General features: G+C 44.6%; 1 protein-coding gene and 1 long non-coding RNA gene across 3 annotated transcripts in view; one reads left to right on the top strand and one right to left on the bottom strand.

Annotated features, from left to right (window-relative positions):
* The window catches only part of LOC144319085 (uncharacterized), a 31,355-nt gene extending 15,511 nt beyond the window's left edge, over nucleotides 1–15,844 (bottom strand). The window contains exons 1-2 of one of the 2 annotated variants that reach the window (XR_013384998.1): nucleotides 15,825–15,844; nucleotides 14,296–14,441 (exon numbers count right to left, since the gene is read on the bottom strand). This is a non-coding gene — a long non-coding RNA (uncharacterized LOC144319085). Of the gene's footprint in view, nucleotides 1–14,295; nucleotides 14,484–15,824 lie in introns of those variants that run through there. The other variant, XR_013384997.1, reaches the window with a different exon arrangement.
* On the top strand, nucleotides 632–16,802 carry GP2 (glycoprotein 2). The gene is made up of 11 exons (XM_077906821.1): nucleotides 632–792; nucleotides 2,007–2,136; nucleotides 4,877–5,263; nucleotides 6,131–6,241; nucleotides 8,385–8,596; nucleotides 9,078–9,226; nucleotides 10,404–10,649; nucleotides 11,524–11,686; nucleotides 12,530–12,614; nucleotides 13,856–13,900; nucleotides 16,269–16,802. Exons 2-11 carry the CDS (start codon nucleotides 2,034–2,036, stop codon nucleotides 16,325–16,327), a joined length of 1,560 nt encoding a protein of 519 aa, XP_077762947.1. The 5' UTR covers nucleotides 632–792; nucleotides 2,007–2,033; the 3' UTR covers nucleotides 16,328–16,802.
* Nucleotides 16,803–18,101: the final 1,299 nt, after the last annotated feature.

Here is an 18,101-nt window from a genome sequence, read left to right as displayed (position 1 = left end):
CTCAGCTCCTTAAAGAATCTCACAGAAACACAGAACAGGCAGTGACCACTTGTTCTGCAAAAGCTTCGACTTCTTTATTGATGTCCAGATACCATGCTACAGAAGCCAGGTCTAAGCCTGACGGTTCTAAGTCCAAGATTTATGGCTTCCTCTCTGTTCCATACCTTCCAATCTCTAGGGTAGCCCACATATTAGGAGGGATTGGAGGAGAGGTGATGCTGACTCTTAGTTTGTCTGTCCTCTGGTATAACTCCATGATTCACCAAGCTGGCCCTTCCCAGACTCCTCAACACTGAGTATCTGAAGGTGGGTAGAGTCTATGGGTCAAATATAGGAAACACCATCCCCCGCTTCTTTATTTATTCCCTTGCTCTAACTAGCCGCAAGTGGAGTGGCATCCAGACAGAAGCAGAAGTGTTCTAAGGTGATTAGCTAAGAACACAAGGTACAATTGGAAATCTATTGTGCAAACAAGTGCCTGTTTGATTTCTTTCACTTCCCTTTGGGTATTAAGCTCCCTTTTGATCAGTGTTTGGTTTCTGGTAATAAATATGGCACCAGTTTCATTGGTTTGTGGAAGGAGACATTCTTCTGCTATTTTCTGTAGTAAATCACTTATCTTACCTACGCCCAACAAGACCAATGTATACCTACCTGGAAGATTAATTCCAGTCCTACCTGGGCACCAATCATGGAGAGCCACGTAGGTGGGAAATTGCAATAAAAGTATGGTACACAGCAGGCTTTCCCATGGCTGACCAGAGGAGGACAGCTCTGTGTTCGTACCCCCAGGTAAGTCCTACTTCAAGCCCCAGCAGACTTTCTTCCGATCTTGGGGGGCTCCCCCACCACCCTTGACTCACTGGATGTGCTAGGGTTGTTTGTTTCTGGAAACTTTCAGAAGAGCTTTCAGCCCGGTCAGGTGCTCTAGATGTCGTCTGTGCCCAGCTTAACCATGGTTCCAACTACCTGCTGGCTATTCCAGGTCTAAAGATCCCCCCTCAGCCTGTCCCTCCTCCAGGAACATAGGCCCCTACTTGGGATCTCATCCCTAGGAATTACCAGTCCTGGGTGCTCTCTAGTAACATATTCATGATATCCGCTCCAGAAACATATAGATCTCTAGCTTCAACCTGAGTCTTCCAGAGGCTTTAAGAAGTCATCAAAGATCTGCTCATTGGAGGAAAGTTTCCCTGAAGAGGGAGTGTTACTAATTAGTGTTGACAGGCTCTTCATAGCTCCTTGTTTCTGTCTACCCCACCTCCCATGTACTTACTCATTTATTGCTCAGACCTTTATTGAGCACCCCATATGTGCCAAACGCCATGCTAGGAGCAAGCAATGTGGACTAGCCTGACATGGTCCTACCCTTACAGGAAATCTGTATGCATTATAGGCATTTCAGGAGTCTCTTAAGGCAGTGCCCAAGACACCGGAACTAAGAAAGCAGCTGTTACTTTTGTCTGTAGATACTCATAGCATTCCATCCAGTCTCCCAGAGCCTCTACCTATGCTTGAGTAGGAGCCAACCTGAGGCCTTCTAGGATGTTCTTCAGTACCAACTTTGCCTTTGGTTTTCTTGCTATCAACCTCATCCCCTTGGCAAGCCTCCTACTGTCGTTATCCCACCTCCTCTCTGCAAGTCACACCTGCTTTAAAACTATATGGCCCTTCATGGAAGAAGTCATGGGTCTGCTTCTGGGAACATGGGCTTGTGGCCTTAAGCAAGCTGTTTCACTTCCAGCATAGTGCCTGCATGTAGGAGGAGCTCAGTAAATATTTCTGGGATTAATATGCTCTGAGTCCAATATCCTTCTTCATCCATAAATGGGAGCAAGAATGGTACCTTCCCTGGTGGGTGGTTCAGAGCCTTAAATGAGCTAACATATGCGAGGGGTTGAGTATAAATCATGGTGCTGAATTGATGTGAATTCCCATCTTAGCCTTATACCCAGAGAAATAACCTCTGTCACCCTGATGGTATTTGAGTCTTTCTCTTCCCCTAGCTGCATGGAGAATCTGCACGCTGCTGAATGACCTGCATGCCTCAACTTATGGAAAAGATGGTGGGCTCTTATGTCTTGTGGCTGGCCTTGGCTTCCTGCATTCTGACCCTGGCATCTCCAGAACAGCAAGGTGTGTGCTCTGCTCACCTGGCAACTCAGATGCTCTGTAATACCTGGGGAGAGGGGGAGCACAGGGAAGGTAGTTCAGGGTCAGTGAAGGGGACAGGGACATGTCTAAAGCAAAGACTCAGCAGCTAGAAGTCAAGAGGAGCAAGATGAGGGAAAATAGAATGCAGCCATAATCTCTTAAAGAACCAAATCAGAAATCTCCCCCCTCAAGGACCATGGAACCAGTTAACATAACTTCCCATGCCCAGATATGTGGAGCTCAGAGAGCCCAGATTCATGGAGACATGAATCACCTAGTCACTCTGTGCCCTTGCTTTGTCAAGCACCTTCTCCTTCCTCTGAATGTTTGCTTATCTATAAAAAGAAAGGACTAGAGGTAGTGATCTCTTGGTGGTCCTTTCAAAGATCTGTGGACAGGGCATCTCAGATGCTTGTAGAAAGGGTCTTCAGGCTCAACACCAGGCTGAAATTTCTGCCTAAGTCACCTGTGGAGGGGGTGGTGGGGCGGGGAAGGATGGTATGTGGGAAGTAATCCAAGAACAGCAGTGACTCCTTTTCTTAAAACAAGCATATAGATAAGCAAGGCTTGAAAATCTCCTTTTCTAAAAAGTCCCTCTGACGTGTATTACAAGAATGTGATCCTGTGTCTATATTTGTCCATAATTCAGGCTCTTACACTGAGAGCCTGAATTCAGTAAATCAAAACTGGAGAAGAGAATCAGCCCGAACTCCTACTAGGCCTCAGATGCTGTGTTTTGCATTTTACACTTATTATCTCATTTAATCCTCTAGCAATGCCTTAGGACTTTATGTCCCCAAAATGTGGGACACCTCCTGAGAGGACTACAGTGGTGTATGACAAGCTCTTAAAGAATTTTTTGATGGCTGTGCATATTTTTTTCATGTATATTAAGAGTATCTAACTAGTACATCGTACCTATGGTATCACAGATATTATTCCATAAGATGAAACAAATTTATAGAGAATCATTGAAAGAAACATATTAAGTAGATAATTGGAGAGGGGGACACAGATATGGCAAACATTGTGACTCAAGGCATAGGAAAGGAGTTTAGAAACCACCAGCCTACAGGTGTTATGTTGCAGATGAATCTCAGGGGAGTTGAACCACCTGTCAAGGTCATCCAGCCAGCAGGTGTGGAGCTGGATTTAAACTCTGACTGGCCAGCCCACCCCTTGACCTCTTAGCCTCCTCACACAACATAGTTCCTGAATCTGTTAAAAACCATGAGATCAGGACACCTGAATGGCTCAGTTGGTTGCACATCTGCCTTCCCAGGTCCTGGGATCAAGGCCTGAGCTGGGCTCTCTGCTCAGCGGAGAGTCTGCTTCTCCCTCTCCCTCTATCCTCCCCTTAACTCATGCCCTCTCTTTCTCTTTCAAATAAATAAATAAAATCTTAAAAAAGAAAGAAAGAAAGAAAGAAAGAAAGAAAGAAAGAAAGAAAGAAAGAAAGAAAGAAAGAAAGAAAGAAAGAAAGCCCATGAGATCAAGGGCTCCTAGGTGGCTTAGTCAGTTAAGGTTGAATTCTTTATTTCAGCTCAGGTCATGATCTCAGAGTGGTGGGACTGAACCCCACATCAGGCTCTGTGCTCAGCAGGGAGTCTGCTTGGGATTCTCTCCTTTTCTCTCTCCCACTGTACCTCTCCTCTCTCTGTCTAAAAAATAAATAAATAAACCTAAAAAACAAAAACATGAGATCAGCAAATTAGAAATTGTCCTGTTAGAGCAGTGGTTCTCCATTGGAGGTGATTTGGACAATGTCTGGAGACAACTTCCAGGAGGAAGGAACTACTGGAATCTAGCAAGAAGAGTCCAGGAAAGCTACATCCAACAATGCACAGGACAGTCCCCCATAACACAGAATCATCCAACGCCAAACATCAGTAGTGCTGAGCTTGAGGAATCTTGTGTTAGATCTATATCTATTAATAATGGAAAAATGTCTATGATATAGTAAGTAAAATATGTAAGTGGGGAAAAAAGCTGTACAGCTTTAAACCCACTTTAAAAACCCTATATTTTAAACATATGCATAGAAAGTCTGAAGACTGTACAGCAAATTTATGGTTACTTCTGGAAATAGAATGGGCTTATGACAACTTTCATTTCTACTTTATTCATTTTAATGACATTTGAAGTTTTTCCAGTGAGCCCATATTACATTTATAATACATTGGTCAGAGAGGACCACAGTGTACAGTTGCACAGGGGAGCACCGCACAACTCTAGAGCCAGGGAGAGGGCACCAAGCTCAATAAGGATGCCCCTTGGAATTGTGCAGCGTGAAGACCTTGGTGTTCTTAATGCCTATAAAATACCATAAAAAGTCCTCATATTATTCTGACTCTAAGGTGATGAAGGCTGGTGATGGTTAATGAATAGGTTGTTTGCCTCATGTCCTCATTAGGGTCCTTAAGCACATTCAAAATTCAAAACAGAGAGTGTGTGTCGGTGCCTCATTGTCTCAGTCGGTTAAGTGTCTGACTCTTGATTTGGGCTCAGGTCATGATCTCAGGGTCATGAGATTGAGCCCCATGTTGGGCTCCATACTAAGCATAGAGACTGCTTGAGATTCTCTCTCCTGCCTGCTCTCCCTCTCTAAAACAAAACAAAACAAAACAAAACAAAACAAAAACAATAGAGTGTGTGTGTCGGGGGGGGGGGATTGAAATCCCATGGACTTTGAGGATGCTCAGTAAACACTGTTGCTTTCCAGGTAACAGAAACCTCATCAACACTCGTTCCTATGACCCCTGCCAGAATTACACCCTCCTGGATGAACCCTCACGAAGCACAGAGAACACAGAAGGGAGCCGAGTGTGTGACAAGGACAAGCATGGCTGGTACCGCTTTGTGGGAGATGGAGGAGTGAGGATGCCCGAGACCTGCGTCCCAATGTACCGATGCCAGACAGATGCTCCCCTGTGGCTGAACGGGACCCACCCCACCCTTGCGGAGGGCATTGTTAACCGTACTGCTTGTGCCCACTGGAGCGGCAACTGCTGTCTGTGGAAGACTGTGGTGCAGGTGAAGGCCTGCCCGGGCGAGTTCCACGTGTACCGGCTGGAGGGCACCCCCAAGTGTAGTCTGAGGTACTGCACAGGTGAGCTGCAGAGAGCTGGAGGCAGCTGTGGGGTGGGGCTACCTGTAGCTGGGCCCAGACGTCAGCAGTGAGTGGAGAGCAGACCAGGAGACTAAGCAGGACAGCCTCGATTCAGCTCCTGCCTGTTAGGGCCCAGTGGGGATGTCACCCAAGGTTGCCAGGCTTTCCAGCATTTCAAGGAAAGCCAGAAACTCAGAGTTGAGGGCCAAATCTCCTGAAAGATAGATCTTCTATGTGTAGCCTAATATGAAGAACTGAGGCTCATTCAGATTTATATTTCATTTGGGCAGCTTAATTTACCTCTCTGAGCTTTTTCTGATCTGTAAAAATGGATGACGGCAAAAGTAACAGCCAAAGCACAGTGTCCTCACTCCCATCCAAAGTGCTTTAGATTATAACTCACTTAATCTTCTCACCAGCCTCATGAGATATAGGTACAAAATAACTACACCTGATGAGAGGTCTAGCGCACCGAGAGGTTAAGCAGCTCTCCCAGTGTCACAGAGCAAGAACATGATAGAGCTGGGATTTGAACCCAGACACTCTAGTTCCACAATCTATATACTTAACCATTATGCTACCCGGTTTCATACTATTACCATGAAAATTGAATGAGCTAATTTGTGAAAGGTACTCATAATAGTGTCTGCCACATTGTAACCATTAGGATGGCAGCCTCTGGGTTCTCATTTCACTGGATTGGGAATCAGAAAATCTGAGTTTGAGGTTTGACCCTTCCATTACATACTTATTGTACATCCTTGGGCAGGACTTCTGTACCCTGGTAGAATGACAGAGTTGGCCTTAGTGGCCTCAGATCACACTGCTCTGCATTCTGATCTTCTTCCTCTGTGCTTTACTCCCCAGACGCCTCCACTGCTACAGACAAGTGTAAGAACCTCTGCCGCCCGGAAGAGGCCTGTAGCTTTCTCAATGGCACCTGGGACTGTTTCTGCAGATCGGACCTCAACAGCTCTGGTGAGTGGCTCAGTGGGACTGGACAGTAGGAACAATGCTGGTCTGAGTGGGCAAGACAGCAGAGAGGGAGTTTCAGAGGGTGAGGACAAGAGGTGGACTAGAGTCATTGGGGATAGAACTGAGGTCAGGGAATAAAGGTTCTCAAAGCCATTTGCAAGGATAGGAGAGCAGGAATGGGAAAAATTTCCAGGTCAGTCTTTGGATCACAGGTTCAGGAAGCAGCTCTGGCACGGATGAGCTTGACCATGAGGGCCAGGTGAGTACTCTGCAAATGTGGGAGCTTCATTCAAATAGCTGCAGAATCTACATGTGATGGACACGGGCAGACTCCTGTGCCAGTTCTGGATTTGTGACATAGTAGCTCTCTGGGGCCTGGGAAGACGCCTATACTCTCTGAGCCTTAATGTCCTCATCTGCAAAATGGGAATAAGATAATAGTAAAAATAACCACCATAAAGAGCAATTACAAAAATTAAATCAGAGTTGTCCAATTGGGTGGGCTGGGAAGATGATGAGGTTCTTGTTCCAGGAGGTAAGCAAGGAGTCAGGAGGCAGATGACTCATGGGTAGAGATGCCATAAACAAGCCCTAAGCCCTGGATGGGGGTTGGATGAGTTTCCCATTAAGATTATTTCATTCCCTCCTAGGAGTCTAATGAGGGCCTTTGACTCTTGTCATTGGCATAAGCATGCACAGCACACTCCCAGTCCCTGTGGAAGAGAAGGTGTCCTAGATAGTGAGCCAAGAACAAGCATATGCTTGGAAAACTGGGCTGTAGTGTCGACCAGGTAGTGCTTGGGTGTGCCTGGCAAGAGTGGAGTGGGGCAAGAAACTATAAGGAAACAACCTTGCTCTCCATGAAGGCTCTCTCTGCTCACTGAGTGAGCAAGCCCCCAGACACTCTGTTGTTTCCAAGAATTTGGGCCATCACAGAATCAGATGTTGGACTTCAAGGATGCCCTCCTTATACCTGGAGACTCCAAGGGTGTCCTTAGCAGGTCCTCTCAGCTGATTGAGTGGGCAGGTGATCTGCCTCAAGTCTTCATTGGTGGCTACTCAGCAAGTCTCCATTGCTTCTGGGCACAACCCCATTGAGATCTGGCTTTTGCTTACTTCTCCATCTCTCACACTCCACCCCCACCCATTCTAAGTTCCTATACACCTGAGCTCTGCATCTCTGTAAACACACATCCTCTCTCCCATCACCATGCTTTTGCCTCTGCTGTTCCCTTAGGCAGGGGTGCCCTCTCTTGCACCTGCAAAACTCCTTCCACTGAACCAAGTTCCAGCCCTCCGTGAATTCTTCCCTGACTTAGCTGACAGACTTAGATATGCCTTCTTGTGTTTCCCTCTGCACCTAGAATATACTTCAGTTAGTACTTTAATCATATAGCATCTTAATAAGCTACTGATATGTTGGTTCCTACACAAGACCAAGGACTCCTCATGGGTTGGGCCCATGTTTTATTTTTGTGTTGAATGTGCATTGCACATCCAGAAGGTGGTTACTAAAAGTATTTGAATGAAAGCATTCATGAATCCAATCAAATTGATATTTCTCTTAGTTTACTTAATCTCCCCTATGAGAATTTTAGCTCCATAAATAAGGGTAGGGATTGTGTCAGTTTTGACAAACACTGTATTCCCAGTACCTAGAGCGGTGAAAATTGTAAATGCCCAAGAAGTATCTGTTGAATAAACGTTGAATGAATGAATGAATGAATGGAATGAATTAGTGAATGAATGAACAAATGAAATACAATGGCCCTGAACCTGGTCATATGTGCTGACTTCACAAAGCCAGAGAGTCAGAGTAGTATATATCTACCTTTGATTCTAGTCTGGAATACAGGATAGTCCTACTTCTCTAGAGACCCCAATCCCCAAAGACCCTAATCCCGGGTTCCCAAGACCTCCCCACGCCTAAACACAGGATGCTTAGAAATCTTGAACTAGGGGATTTTTTTTGCCAACCTCATCTACCACAAGCCTAAGTGTGAATCTTACATGGGTCCCAGGCCCCAACTAGTCTATCCAACTCCCCAGTGGGTATGATGGCATTTGTAAAGGGCAGGGAATGTGGGCTCTGCCCACTGCTTCCAAAGCCCTGTCCACTCCACCTATCTCCTTCTCAACTTTCCAGATGTCCACAGTTTGCAGCCTCGGCTGAACTGCGGGGCCAAGGAGATCCAGGTGTCACTGGACAAGTGTCAGCTGGGAGGCCTGGGTTTTGGGGACGAGGTCATCGCCTACCTGCGAGACTGGAACTGCAGCAATATGATGCAAAGAGAGGAGAGAAACTGGATATCTGTGACCAGCCCTACCCAGGCGAGGGCCTGTGGAAACATTCTGGAGGTGAATGGTGTTTATACCATTGTTGCCAAAGGGTGGGAGTTGGGCTATGAAACTCATTTAAGTAGCTGTGAGAACTTAGACAAGTCACTGACCCTCTCTGGGCTTCTAGTAGTATCTGAGATTACACATGCTGGTTCATGTAAAGAGCTTAGAACAGGTTTGCTACTTGAGCTCAATAAATGTAAGCTACCATTATGATTATTTTAATTAGGGGTGATGTGGGAGAGGTCGACATGGGAGCAAGCATGGTGGTTGCTGATTCTCTCCAAAGGCCAAAAATTATTGTTTTAATTTTTGATCTGGGATTCTCACTCCCCTTCCCATAAAGCGTCAGAGCCACTGGGGTGGGGGTGCTTCCTGGAGATCAGAAGGCAGAGTGGCAGCATAATTGAGAGCATTAACCTTGCCGTCAGGCAAGCCTGAGTTCTAGATACATCTACACACACATAAACATATATGTGGTCTTGTTTTCATGCCAAAGAGAAATGGAACCCATGCCATCTACAAAAACACCCTCTCCTTGGCCAATGAATTCATCATCAGAGACACCATCCTCAACATCAATTTCCAGTGTGCCTACCCACTGGACATGAAAGTCAGCCTCCAAACTGCCCTGCATCCCATTGTAAGGTATGGCACTGATCCTTAACCTTTGATCCATAACCTTGGCACTGATCACATTCACTTCAAGCACAACTTAAGATGTCCTCAGAATGCTGCCTACCTCCTTCAGGAACTCGCACTCTTCCCATTATTCATTCTGCAAATATTTGTTGATCATAGATTAATGTTCAGCATGCGCAAGGCAGACATAGAATATTTTGTGGCTATTAAAGATTATTGTTATGAAGCAATGCAGCAACATGAAATAATGTTAATTAAATATGCTAAGGAACAAAAACATACCACGGTTTCATTTATCTTGAGGAAGAAAGGAATTAAGGAACTAATTACAACAATAATTATTTACAAGTGAGGTGAATGCAATGTGGGAGAAGCACTGGGTGCTATGGGATCAGGGAGCAAGGGTCCCTGATCTAATCTTGGTGGTGTGGGGATGGTGGGACAGGAAGGCATCCCTGCACATGGGTGATTGAAGCTGGGATCAGCTTTGACTGGATAAACAGCAGCCCCAATTCACTAGAAATAGAACCAAGTAGCAATTTGGTTGGGAGTCCACTTGGGAAGATGCTTGGTCACTGCTATCTCACTGTGCCTGGAATGAGGCCCCTGTGGAATGGGTTCCTCAGCATTCCTAGACTTGCTGGGGGACATTCTGAGGGTGTCAGAACTCCAGGGTGCCCTTCCCATCCCCTCATTGCCTCCTGGGCTCACAGAGAGGCAGGATTCTTAGGACTAGAAATTTTCTAGTTCAATGGTTTTCAGACTGTATTGTGTTCGGGGCCCAAGTTTCATAATAGATAAAAATTAAAGCCATTCCTCTTTTAAAATGGATATTTCACTGGATGATTCACTGGTGGAGTTCTGCTGCTAAAATGATGAACCCACAAGACTGATCCCATTGTACAGAGGGGAAGACAAAGGCAAGCACTAGGCAGTTATTTTTGAGTGAAGGAGATAGCAGTCCCTGTGAGGCAGGGAGAACTGGTGGAGATCCAGAGACACACTCATCTACTTATCAAGTTTAGTGCCTAAGAGATACTAAATGCTTGATTTAACTGAGTGTTTGAAGACTTCCTTTAGGAATCAAAGATATGCATGCCTTCACTTCATAGCCTCACACAAGTGCAGGGATGGATTTATTTTGTTCTCACTGGTAACACTCTTATGGCTTTCCTGTTCTCAGTTCTCTGAACATCAGTGTGGATGGGGAAGGAGAGTTCACTGTCAGGATGGCCTTGTTCCAAGACCAGAGCTACATATCTCCTTATGAAGGGGCTGCAGCTGTGCTGGCTGTCGAATCCATGCTCTATGTGGGTGCCATCTTGGAGAGAGGGGACACCTCCCGGTTTAACCTATTGTTGAGGAACTGCTATGCCACACCTACTAAAGACAAGACTGACCCTGTGAAATATTTCATCATCAGAAACAGGTAAGGGGCAACCCTGTGTTATCTTTTGGCCTGAATAAGGTTTTGCAGGGGAGAATGTTCCCTTGGCCCTGCCTGGAAGTTATGTAAATTGGCTTACCTCTTTTGGAAAATAATCTGGAATTACATATCATGACTGTACCTTTGACCTAGGAATATCACTCCTGAAATTTTAGCCTAAAGCTTTAAAGTAGGTCAGCAAGATAAAGAAATGCCAATTATTTTTCATTTCAGTATGCTTTAAAACTTTGGCAATAGGTTCATAGTTCAAAAATAGGAATCCATTAAGTAATGATGGGCTATTATATAGATATTAACAGTGACTAATCAATGTGAAAATGGCATGGCAGGTGTTATGGGACAAAATATCATTGAAATGATTAACTGGCAAAAATAAAGGAAACATACATATGTATAGATCATGATTCAAACCATGGTAACAATACTAGCTAATATTTATCATTGAGTTTAGCTATGTGTCAAGCACTGTGTCACTAAATGCTCACATCAACCCCAGGAAGTATGGATTACTGTCTGTATAGACAAGAAAAGTAATGCTCAGGCAGGTTAAGTCATCTGCTCATGATCACTTAGCTAGAAAGTGGGTCTGGCTCGAAGCAGTCAGTTTGAAGCAGTCAGTTTCACCTCAGGGTCTGTGCCCCACAAAACTGAAACCACGTGAGCTGATAAATAAATGTCTTGAATGAAACCCAGAGGAATAAAAGTCTATCTATGTCAGGATGGAGAGAATTGGGGGAACTCTTTAATTCTCTGTGATAATGTTTTTATACTGGATACAGATTAAAGATATAGCCAAGGGCCTCAGGTCCCTTGAGCTGTTCTCAAAGTTAGCCCCTTGACCCTGTCACCTTCCCAGCTGCCCAAATCAATATGATTCCACCATCCATGTGGAGGAGAATGGGGTGTCCTCAGAAAGCCGGTTCTCAGTTCAGATGTTCATGTTTGCTGGAAATTATGACCTAGTGTTCCTGCATTGTGAGATTCATCTCTGCGATTCCCTTAATGAACAGTGCCAGCCGGTGAGTATCTCTTTGGAGTGAACTATTCAGAGCTTCACTTGGGGCCTGTTACCTGGTAAGCTCTTCATATATATTTACTGGAATTAGAGACAGATGGAAAGAAGGAACGAAGGGGAGGAAGGAGGGAAGGGTGAATGGATGGACACTCAACCTCCGAAAAGCCTGTGTGTATGCAATTGTTGTGTCCCCAGGAAGCAGATCAGATGAAGAAGCCTGCCCACTAGGTTTCCTTGGCATAAGATATATTTTGTATGATTTCATGATAGTTGACTTTTTAAGTGCTATTCCATGTCAGGAATTGCACTAAAACTTTCATATTCTTTATTTAATTAAATTCTCACAACAACCCTTTAAGTAGATTCTTTTATGACCTCATTGTACAGATGAGGAAACTGAGCTTCAGAGAGATCTTTTGCCCAGGGCCAGCACAGCTAGAAAGCATCAGAGCTGAAAGGGAACTCCAGTATCCATGTTCTTAACCCCTGTTAGGTACTGCCTGCTAGTACTGGGCATTTGTTGAGTGCTTACTATGTGCCTGGGTATTGCAGACATGCACATTTTAACAGGAAGGTACCGTTTAATAGTAATAGAGAGGTTAAGTCATTAGCTCCAAATTGGACAGCTAGAAGAGGGTGGAGATGAGATTCAAACCCATGTTTGCTTGACATGATAGTGAGAATTCTCTAGATTGAGAAAACCACAGCCTCAGAGTCAAGGCCACACGGTGGGTAGGATCCCATTCTTGGGCCAGATTCTTGTCCCATTGCAGGGACAGCTGGGATAGGAACATCCCAGGGATAGGACTCTAAATTTTGATATAATGAGATTTCTCTGTCTTCACAGTCTTGCTCGAGAAGTCAACAGCGTAGTGAAATAGTGGCTATCAACCCAGCTCGGGTTCTAGATTTGGGACCCATCACTCGGAGAAGTAAGTGGCCAACTTCTGGTGAGAGGACAAGCTGGCCGGTTAAGTGCTGACAATTAACCACAGATGCCTGGGGTCACCATTGTAACAACCTAGAGCCTTTTCTGCCTCCTCACTGCAGCCCCTACAAGTGAATCTATCTTTCCATGAGGTGCTTTGGGTAATAATAATAGCATTTGCCATTTTTGCTGAGCCTCCTATGTGCTGGAGACCAGGCTAAGCTCTAAGTATCCATCAACTCACTTCATTTTGCTGACTGAGTCTGTTTTCCAGGCAAGAAACTAAAGCTCAGAGAGATTAAGTGGCTCACCCCAAAATCACTCAGCTCATGAGCAGCTGGAGTTAGAACTGAACCCAGCTCAGATTGATTCCACAGCATATGTCCTTTCCCTTACTCCTCCTGCCAGGTCTCCTTACCTCAGCCTCTTTTGGGTAAAGGGGTAAAGTCTAGGTCCTAACTCAACTTTGTTTTCTAGCGAATGACTATGTTTTTCAAAATCTAGTTACAATATTCTGGGGCATGATGTAAAGGAAACTTTCTAACTGTCCCACAATTTTTTACCCATCCTACCCATGGGCCAGCATTACTTTCTGGTTTTTGTTCCTGCTGGAATGGAGGAGTCAAAAAACCCAGAGGAATTAAAGCAATTTTTTTGTCCTAAAGAAACTGGGATGCAGTAATGTTAGTAACAACAACGACAGTAATAGTAATAACACATGTGGCTGGCACGGTACAAAAATTTATATACATCATCACATGGAATGCTCACAACATCCTAGGGAGGTAAGAACTATTTCCCAGGTGAGTAAACTGAGGCTGTCTTGTAAAGAAGGCTCTGCCTTCAGTTGTCCTACCTCTTTACTAAGCCTTCAACTTGGAGCTTCATGTGGTATCACGGGGTAATTGGAAGGTTAGGAACTTTCATTTGGAATCAGACAGATGAGGGTTCAAATCCCAGCTTTGCTATCTACAACAAGGTCAACTTGGCCTTGGTCAATTGAGCCTCAGTCTTCTCATCTGTTGAATGGACACAAATACTTTCCTCACAAATCTGCTGGAAGGACTAAATTTCAAAAGCATGAAATGTGCTTAGAGAGGAAACTGCTAAGTAACAGATGCCTCAACAGTGTGGGTGGCCAGGTCAATGACTGTGGTGGTCTGGGAGAACTTGGAGTAGCTATGACCACAGTGCCAGTCATGAGCACATGACTGAGGAAACCTTCACCTCTGCTCTTGCCCCCAGGTTCTGCATCTGTTGACATCACAGATGGAACCCCCAGCACTGCAGGTATATCATTTTCTCCTATCTCACTGCCCTCCCTCCCAACTCTCTCTTCTTCCTCAAGTCAGTGCACATTGATTTAGCCTGTGCTAGTGACTGTGGACCCTGAAATTAATCAGTCCCAAGTCTAGCTCTTGAGATGCTAATAGTCTAGTGCAGGGGCCAGTCATTTAACAACACTTATTGGGTGCCTACTGTGTGCTAGGCATTGTTTTAGATGCTGAAGATATAATAGTTAACAGGATATGCCAGGTGCCTGCCCTCATGGGGTTTATGTTATAGTGTGGGAAATAGGCAATAAAAAGCTAACAAGAAAATTTAGAAAGAAGAGTGTGATGTGATAGAAAGTTACCAGCATGAGTAATTGTGTCTAAAAACAGATAGTCATTTATTTTACTCACACATAAATGAAGTCCAGAGGCAAGAAATCCAGGGGTCCTGGGGTGGTACCACAAGGTTGTCAAGAATCCAAGTTTTTTTAAGCTCTCTCCTCCACCTTCTTCATCTTCATGATCCAAGATGGCAGCCAGAGCTCCATTCTTCATATCTAGTCACCAGGTTGGAAGGAATATGGAAGAAGTTATAGAGTGTTAAGGAACATTCCTAGAAGATGACACCTTATACTTCCACTTACATCTCATTGGTCAGTGCTTAGTTACATCTGGCTACAAAGGAAGCTGGGAAATGTAATCTTTATTCTGGGTGGCCATGTCCTGAACCAATGTTTGATGGTTCTATTAATAAGATAGGAAGAAGGGCAGCCCCGGTGGCTTAGCGGTTTAGAGCTGCCTTTGGCCCAGGGTGTGATCCTGGAGACCTGGGATCGGGTCCCACGTTGGGCTCCCTGCATGGAGCCTGCTTCTCCCTCTGTCTGTGTCTCTGCCTCTGTGTGTGTGTGTGTGTGTGTGTGTCTTTCATGAATAAATAAATAGAATCTTAAAAAAAATAATATAGGAAGGAAAAATAAATATCAGAATGGGTCAATGGCAAGAAAAGTGTTCAGAGGAGGTGATATTTGAAAACAAAGAGAAAAAGGAGCCTATGTTTCATAATTACAAACTGATTGTCATACACTAATATTTCAGAAAATTATGATATTCTTCACTCCCTTCTAGGACATTAGCAAGTTCCTTTGAAGTTTGTGGGATGGAGAGATGTTATAACTTTGTAGTAGGGTGTGGAGGGGTGTATATACCTCTCCCAAACCCCCCTGGTACAAGGCAACTATCATTCAGAATCCACCCTTTACTATCACTGAGTATATGGTCATTTTCAGAGGAAATATGATTCCAAACCTCCCAGATCTTAGAGTCTAATTTTTCAAAACCAACATTTATATTGTGTTTACCATGTGCCAGGCACTGTTCTAAGTGCTTGATATGAATTTACTCACTTAAGCCTTACAAAAGTCCCATGAGGTAATAGCTACTTATGATATTTTAATTTTGCATACAGATAAACTCAGCCATAGTGAGGCTCAGTAACTTGTCTAGGCCTGCACAACTAGTTGTAGAGCTGGGATTCTTTTCTTCCTTTCTTTAAAATATGTTATTTATTTCAGAGAGACAGCATGAGCAAGGGGGAGGGGCAAAGGGAAAGGGAGAAGCAGACTCCCCACTGAGCAGGGAGCCAAACACTGGGCTCAATCCCAGGATCCCAGGATCATAACCTGAGGTGAAGGCAGACACTTAACCAACTGAGCCACCCAGAGGCCCCTAGAACTGGAATTCTAAACTAAGAAATCAGGACTCAGATTCTTTTTAACCTCTGTGTCGTTCTGCCTCTTTAGTATTAGTCAGCATAAGTAATGTTGGCTGCTGTGACAAACAATCCTCAACTTTCTGTGTTTTTACACAATAGTTTATTTCCCACTAAATCACTGGGGGATACAGTTCTGTGCTTTGCAGTCATTAGGAACTCAGGTTCTTACCTTCTGGTAACTTCTGGCAATTCCACTGTCCCCAGAAAGTCCTCTGCTGGATCCTTGGCATCTGGTCCCTAGATGGTGGATGAAAGATCATGGAAAATCATGTAGGAGGTTTTAAGGACCAGGTCTAGAAATGGTATATGTGATTTTTTACCCACATTCCACTGGCCAGATTCAATCACATGATCTCACCTACCTGCAAAGGATGCTAGGGAAAAAATTGGTTTCCAGTGTGCCCAAAGGAATATGAAAAAGTGTTTGATGGTTAGATAGCTTTGCATCTACCACATGACCCCTTTGTCACTTCCTAGGGGCTGTAACCTAGCACAGATATTAGGGGTATATTACTTTTCTTGTCCTTGTAAGTCAGAGGATAGAGAGGCTAGCTAGCATTGGCTGCTGAGTTCCAAAGCCCAACACTTGACAGGCATCTTTCTTGCATTTCAGGGTTCCTGGTGGCCTGGCCCATGCTTCTCCTGCCTATCCTCCTGGCTGAGCTGTTTTGAGACCTCAGCTGGGCATCTGGCCTTGAAGCTTGCATTCTTCCCTTTGGTGATGGCTTCCAGTCACCCATCGGCAATGCCAGTTCTCTCTCCAAATCATGGAAACCATCTTGGTGTTCATAGACTCCGGGCCCGGCTAGGTTTGGGGAAAGGGAAGAGCTTTGCCTTGTTCAACACACTCTGTGCTTTTATATTCCTCTTTCTTTCATGGTGGGGGGCCCTGTTGGCCTGTCTTGGCCTGACTTCTTCATTTATTACCAGGATCCTGGGGTCAGACTTGTTCCGTGCCTCTGTAGCTCCAGCCTTTACCAGAAATGTAGCATGTGTTATGTCTGTAATTCCAGGGAAGAGCGGCTGTGTCACTGGGTGGGGGAGGAGAAGGGGGATGAGCTTGTAAAAAAGGCACCTCCCATGCTTCCTTCCCAGGTACCCCTTGCTCTTACTCCTGATGAATTGAACAGACTGATCCTTGCTTTTACTTGTGTCCTCTGATGTATTTCCATCATGGTCTCAATAGTCACCATGGGAATAAGTTGTAAAGGGTCCACTTTTGGAAACTCTACTCCAGGGAAGACCGGTTCCCACTGTTCCCCTGTCCCCCTCCATACCATAGACATGCTTTGATATGCCTAGGACTAGGCCAAAACCTGCTGGAGGAACTGCTTGATTTGGATGCAGAGACACTGTCACTCTGGAGCACACCTCTAGCCATGAATAGAGTGGTGTGCTTGCTTGGAGTAAGCAAAAAGTCCCAGCAAAAAATGCTGTGTTGATCCTGCCATGGGGATCTAACAGCAGCACCTGGGGGATAAGTGAAGTCTCTTTCTGGAAACCCCTGATGGGCCCTCACAAAAAAACTCCACAAACATGCCATAAAGAGAGAATGCTTCTCCTTCCCATAGCTATACACAGGCCTCTCCAAGCTGGCCTTGGGGAAAATGATCAGATTAGGGCCAGGCCACAGGGGAGTGGAGCCTGTTTATCTGCCAGAAGGAAACGACTTTCCAAAGTGCTCTCATGTTCAGAGATAGCATGGTTGCAAGAAATAAAAACCCATTCCAATTAAATCAGGCAAAAGGATAATTAATTATAAGGATATAGGAGCAAAAAAAAAAAAAAAATCCAAGAACAGAAGATACAACCTGGCTGTATGAGGAAAACCACCAGAAACCAAGGTTTGTCTGTTTTTCATATGTTGGTCGTCTTGAAACCACACAGCCTTTATATCTGCTTATTTTGGTGTGTCTTCTTTATTCTGAAACTAGCTCTTCCTCTTCACTCATCATGTCTTAATTAAATATGGATATTGCAGCTTCACCTCACTTTCTAATTCAGGGACCACAGAGACCAACTAGCACTTAGTATCCTACATCCAAATTGTACAAGAGGGAATGTGATTTCCCTGTTTGGGTCAAAGTGCTTCCCTTGCTGCAAATATCTGAGGCCAGGTGAGTGGTCTCATCTAGTGCAAACATAGCCAATGGGCCAACCTGAATTGGCAGGTTTTAAACACATGACAGTGTTTCTTGGACAGATACCCCAAAAGTCTACTATAATAGTGGTGTCTTAAGAAGAGAATTTCTTGGGAGAAATTGCTTCTTTTATCCCAGTAAGTCAGAGGATTCAGAGGTACTACATTTTTAAGGAAGAAGGTACACTGACATTGCACCTGAAAGAGAAGTCAATGGCCCTAACATTTCCCTTCTTTGAGGCTTATCTTCTCCCTTCTATAGAATAAAGGAACTGGACTAGAACAAGATTTTCTAACATTTACAGT

The sequence above is a fragment of the Canis aureus genome, chromosome 8, assembly GCF_053574225.1.
Source record: "Canis aureus isolate CA01 chromosome 8, VMU_Caureus_v.1.0, whole genome shotgun sequence".
NCBI lineage: Eukaryota > Metazoa > Chordata > Mammalia > Carnivora > Canidae > Canis > Canis aureus.
The sequence above is the reverse complement of the archived record's forward strand: the minus strand, read 5'-3'. Positions and strand labels throughout refer to the sequence as shown.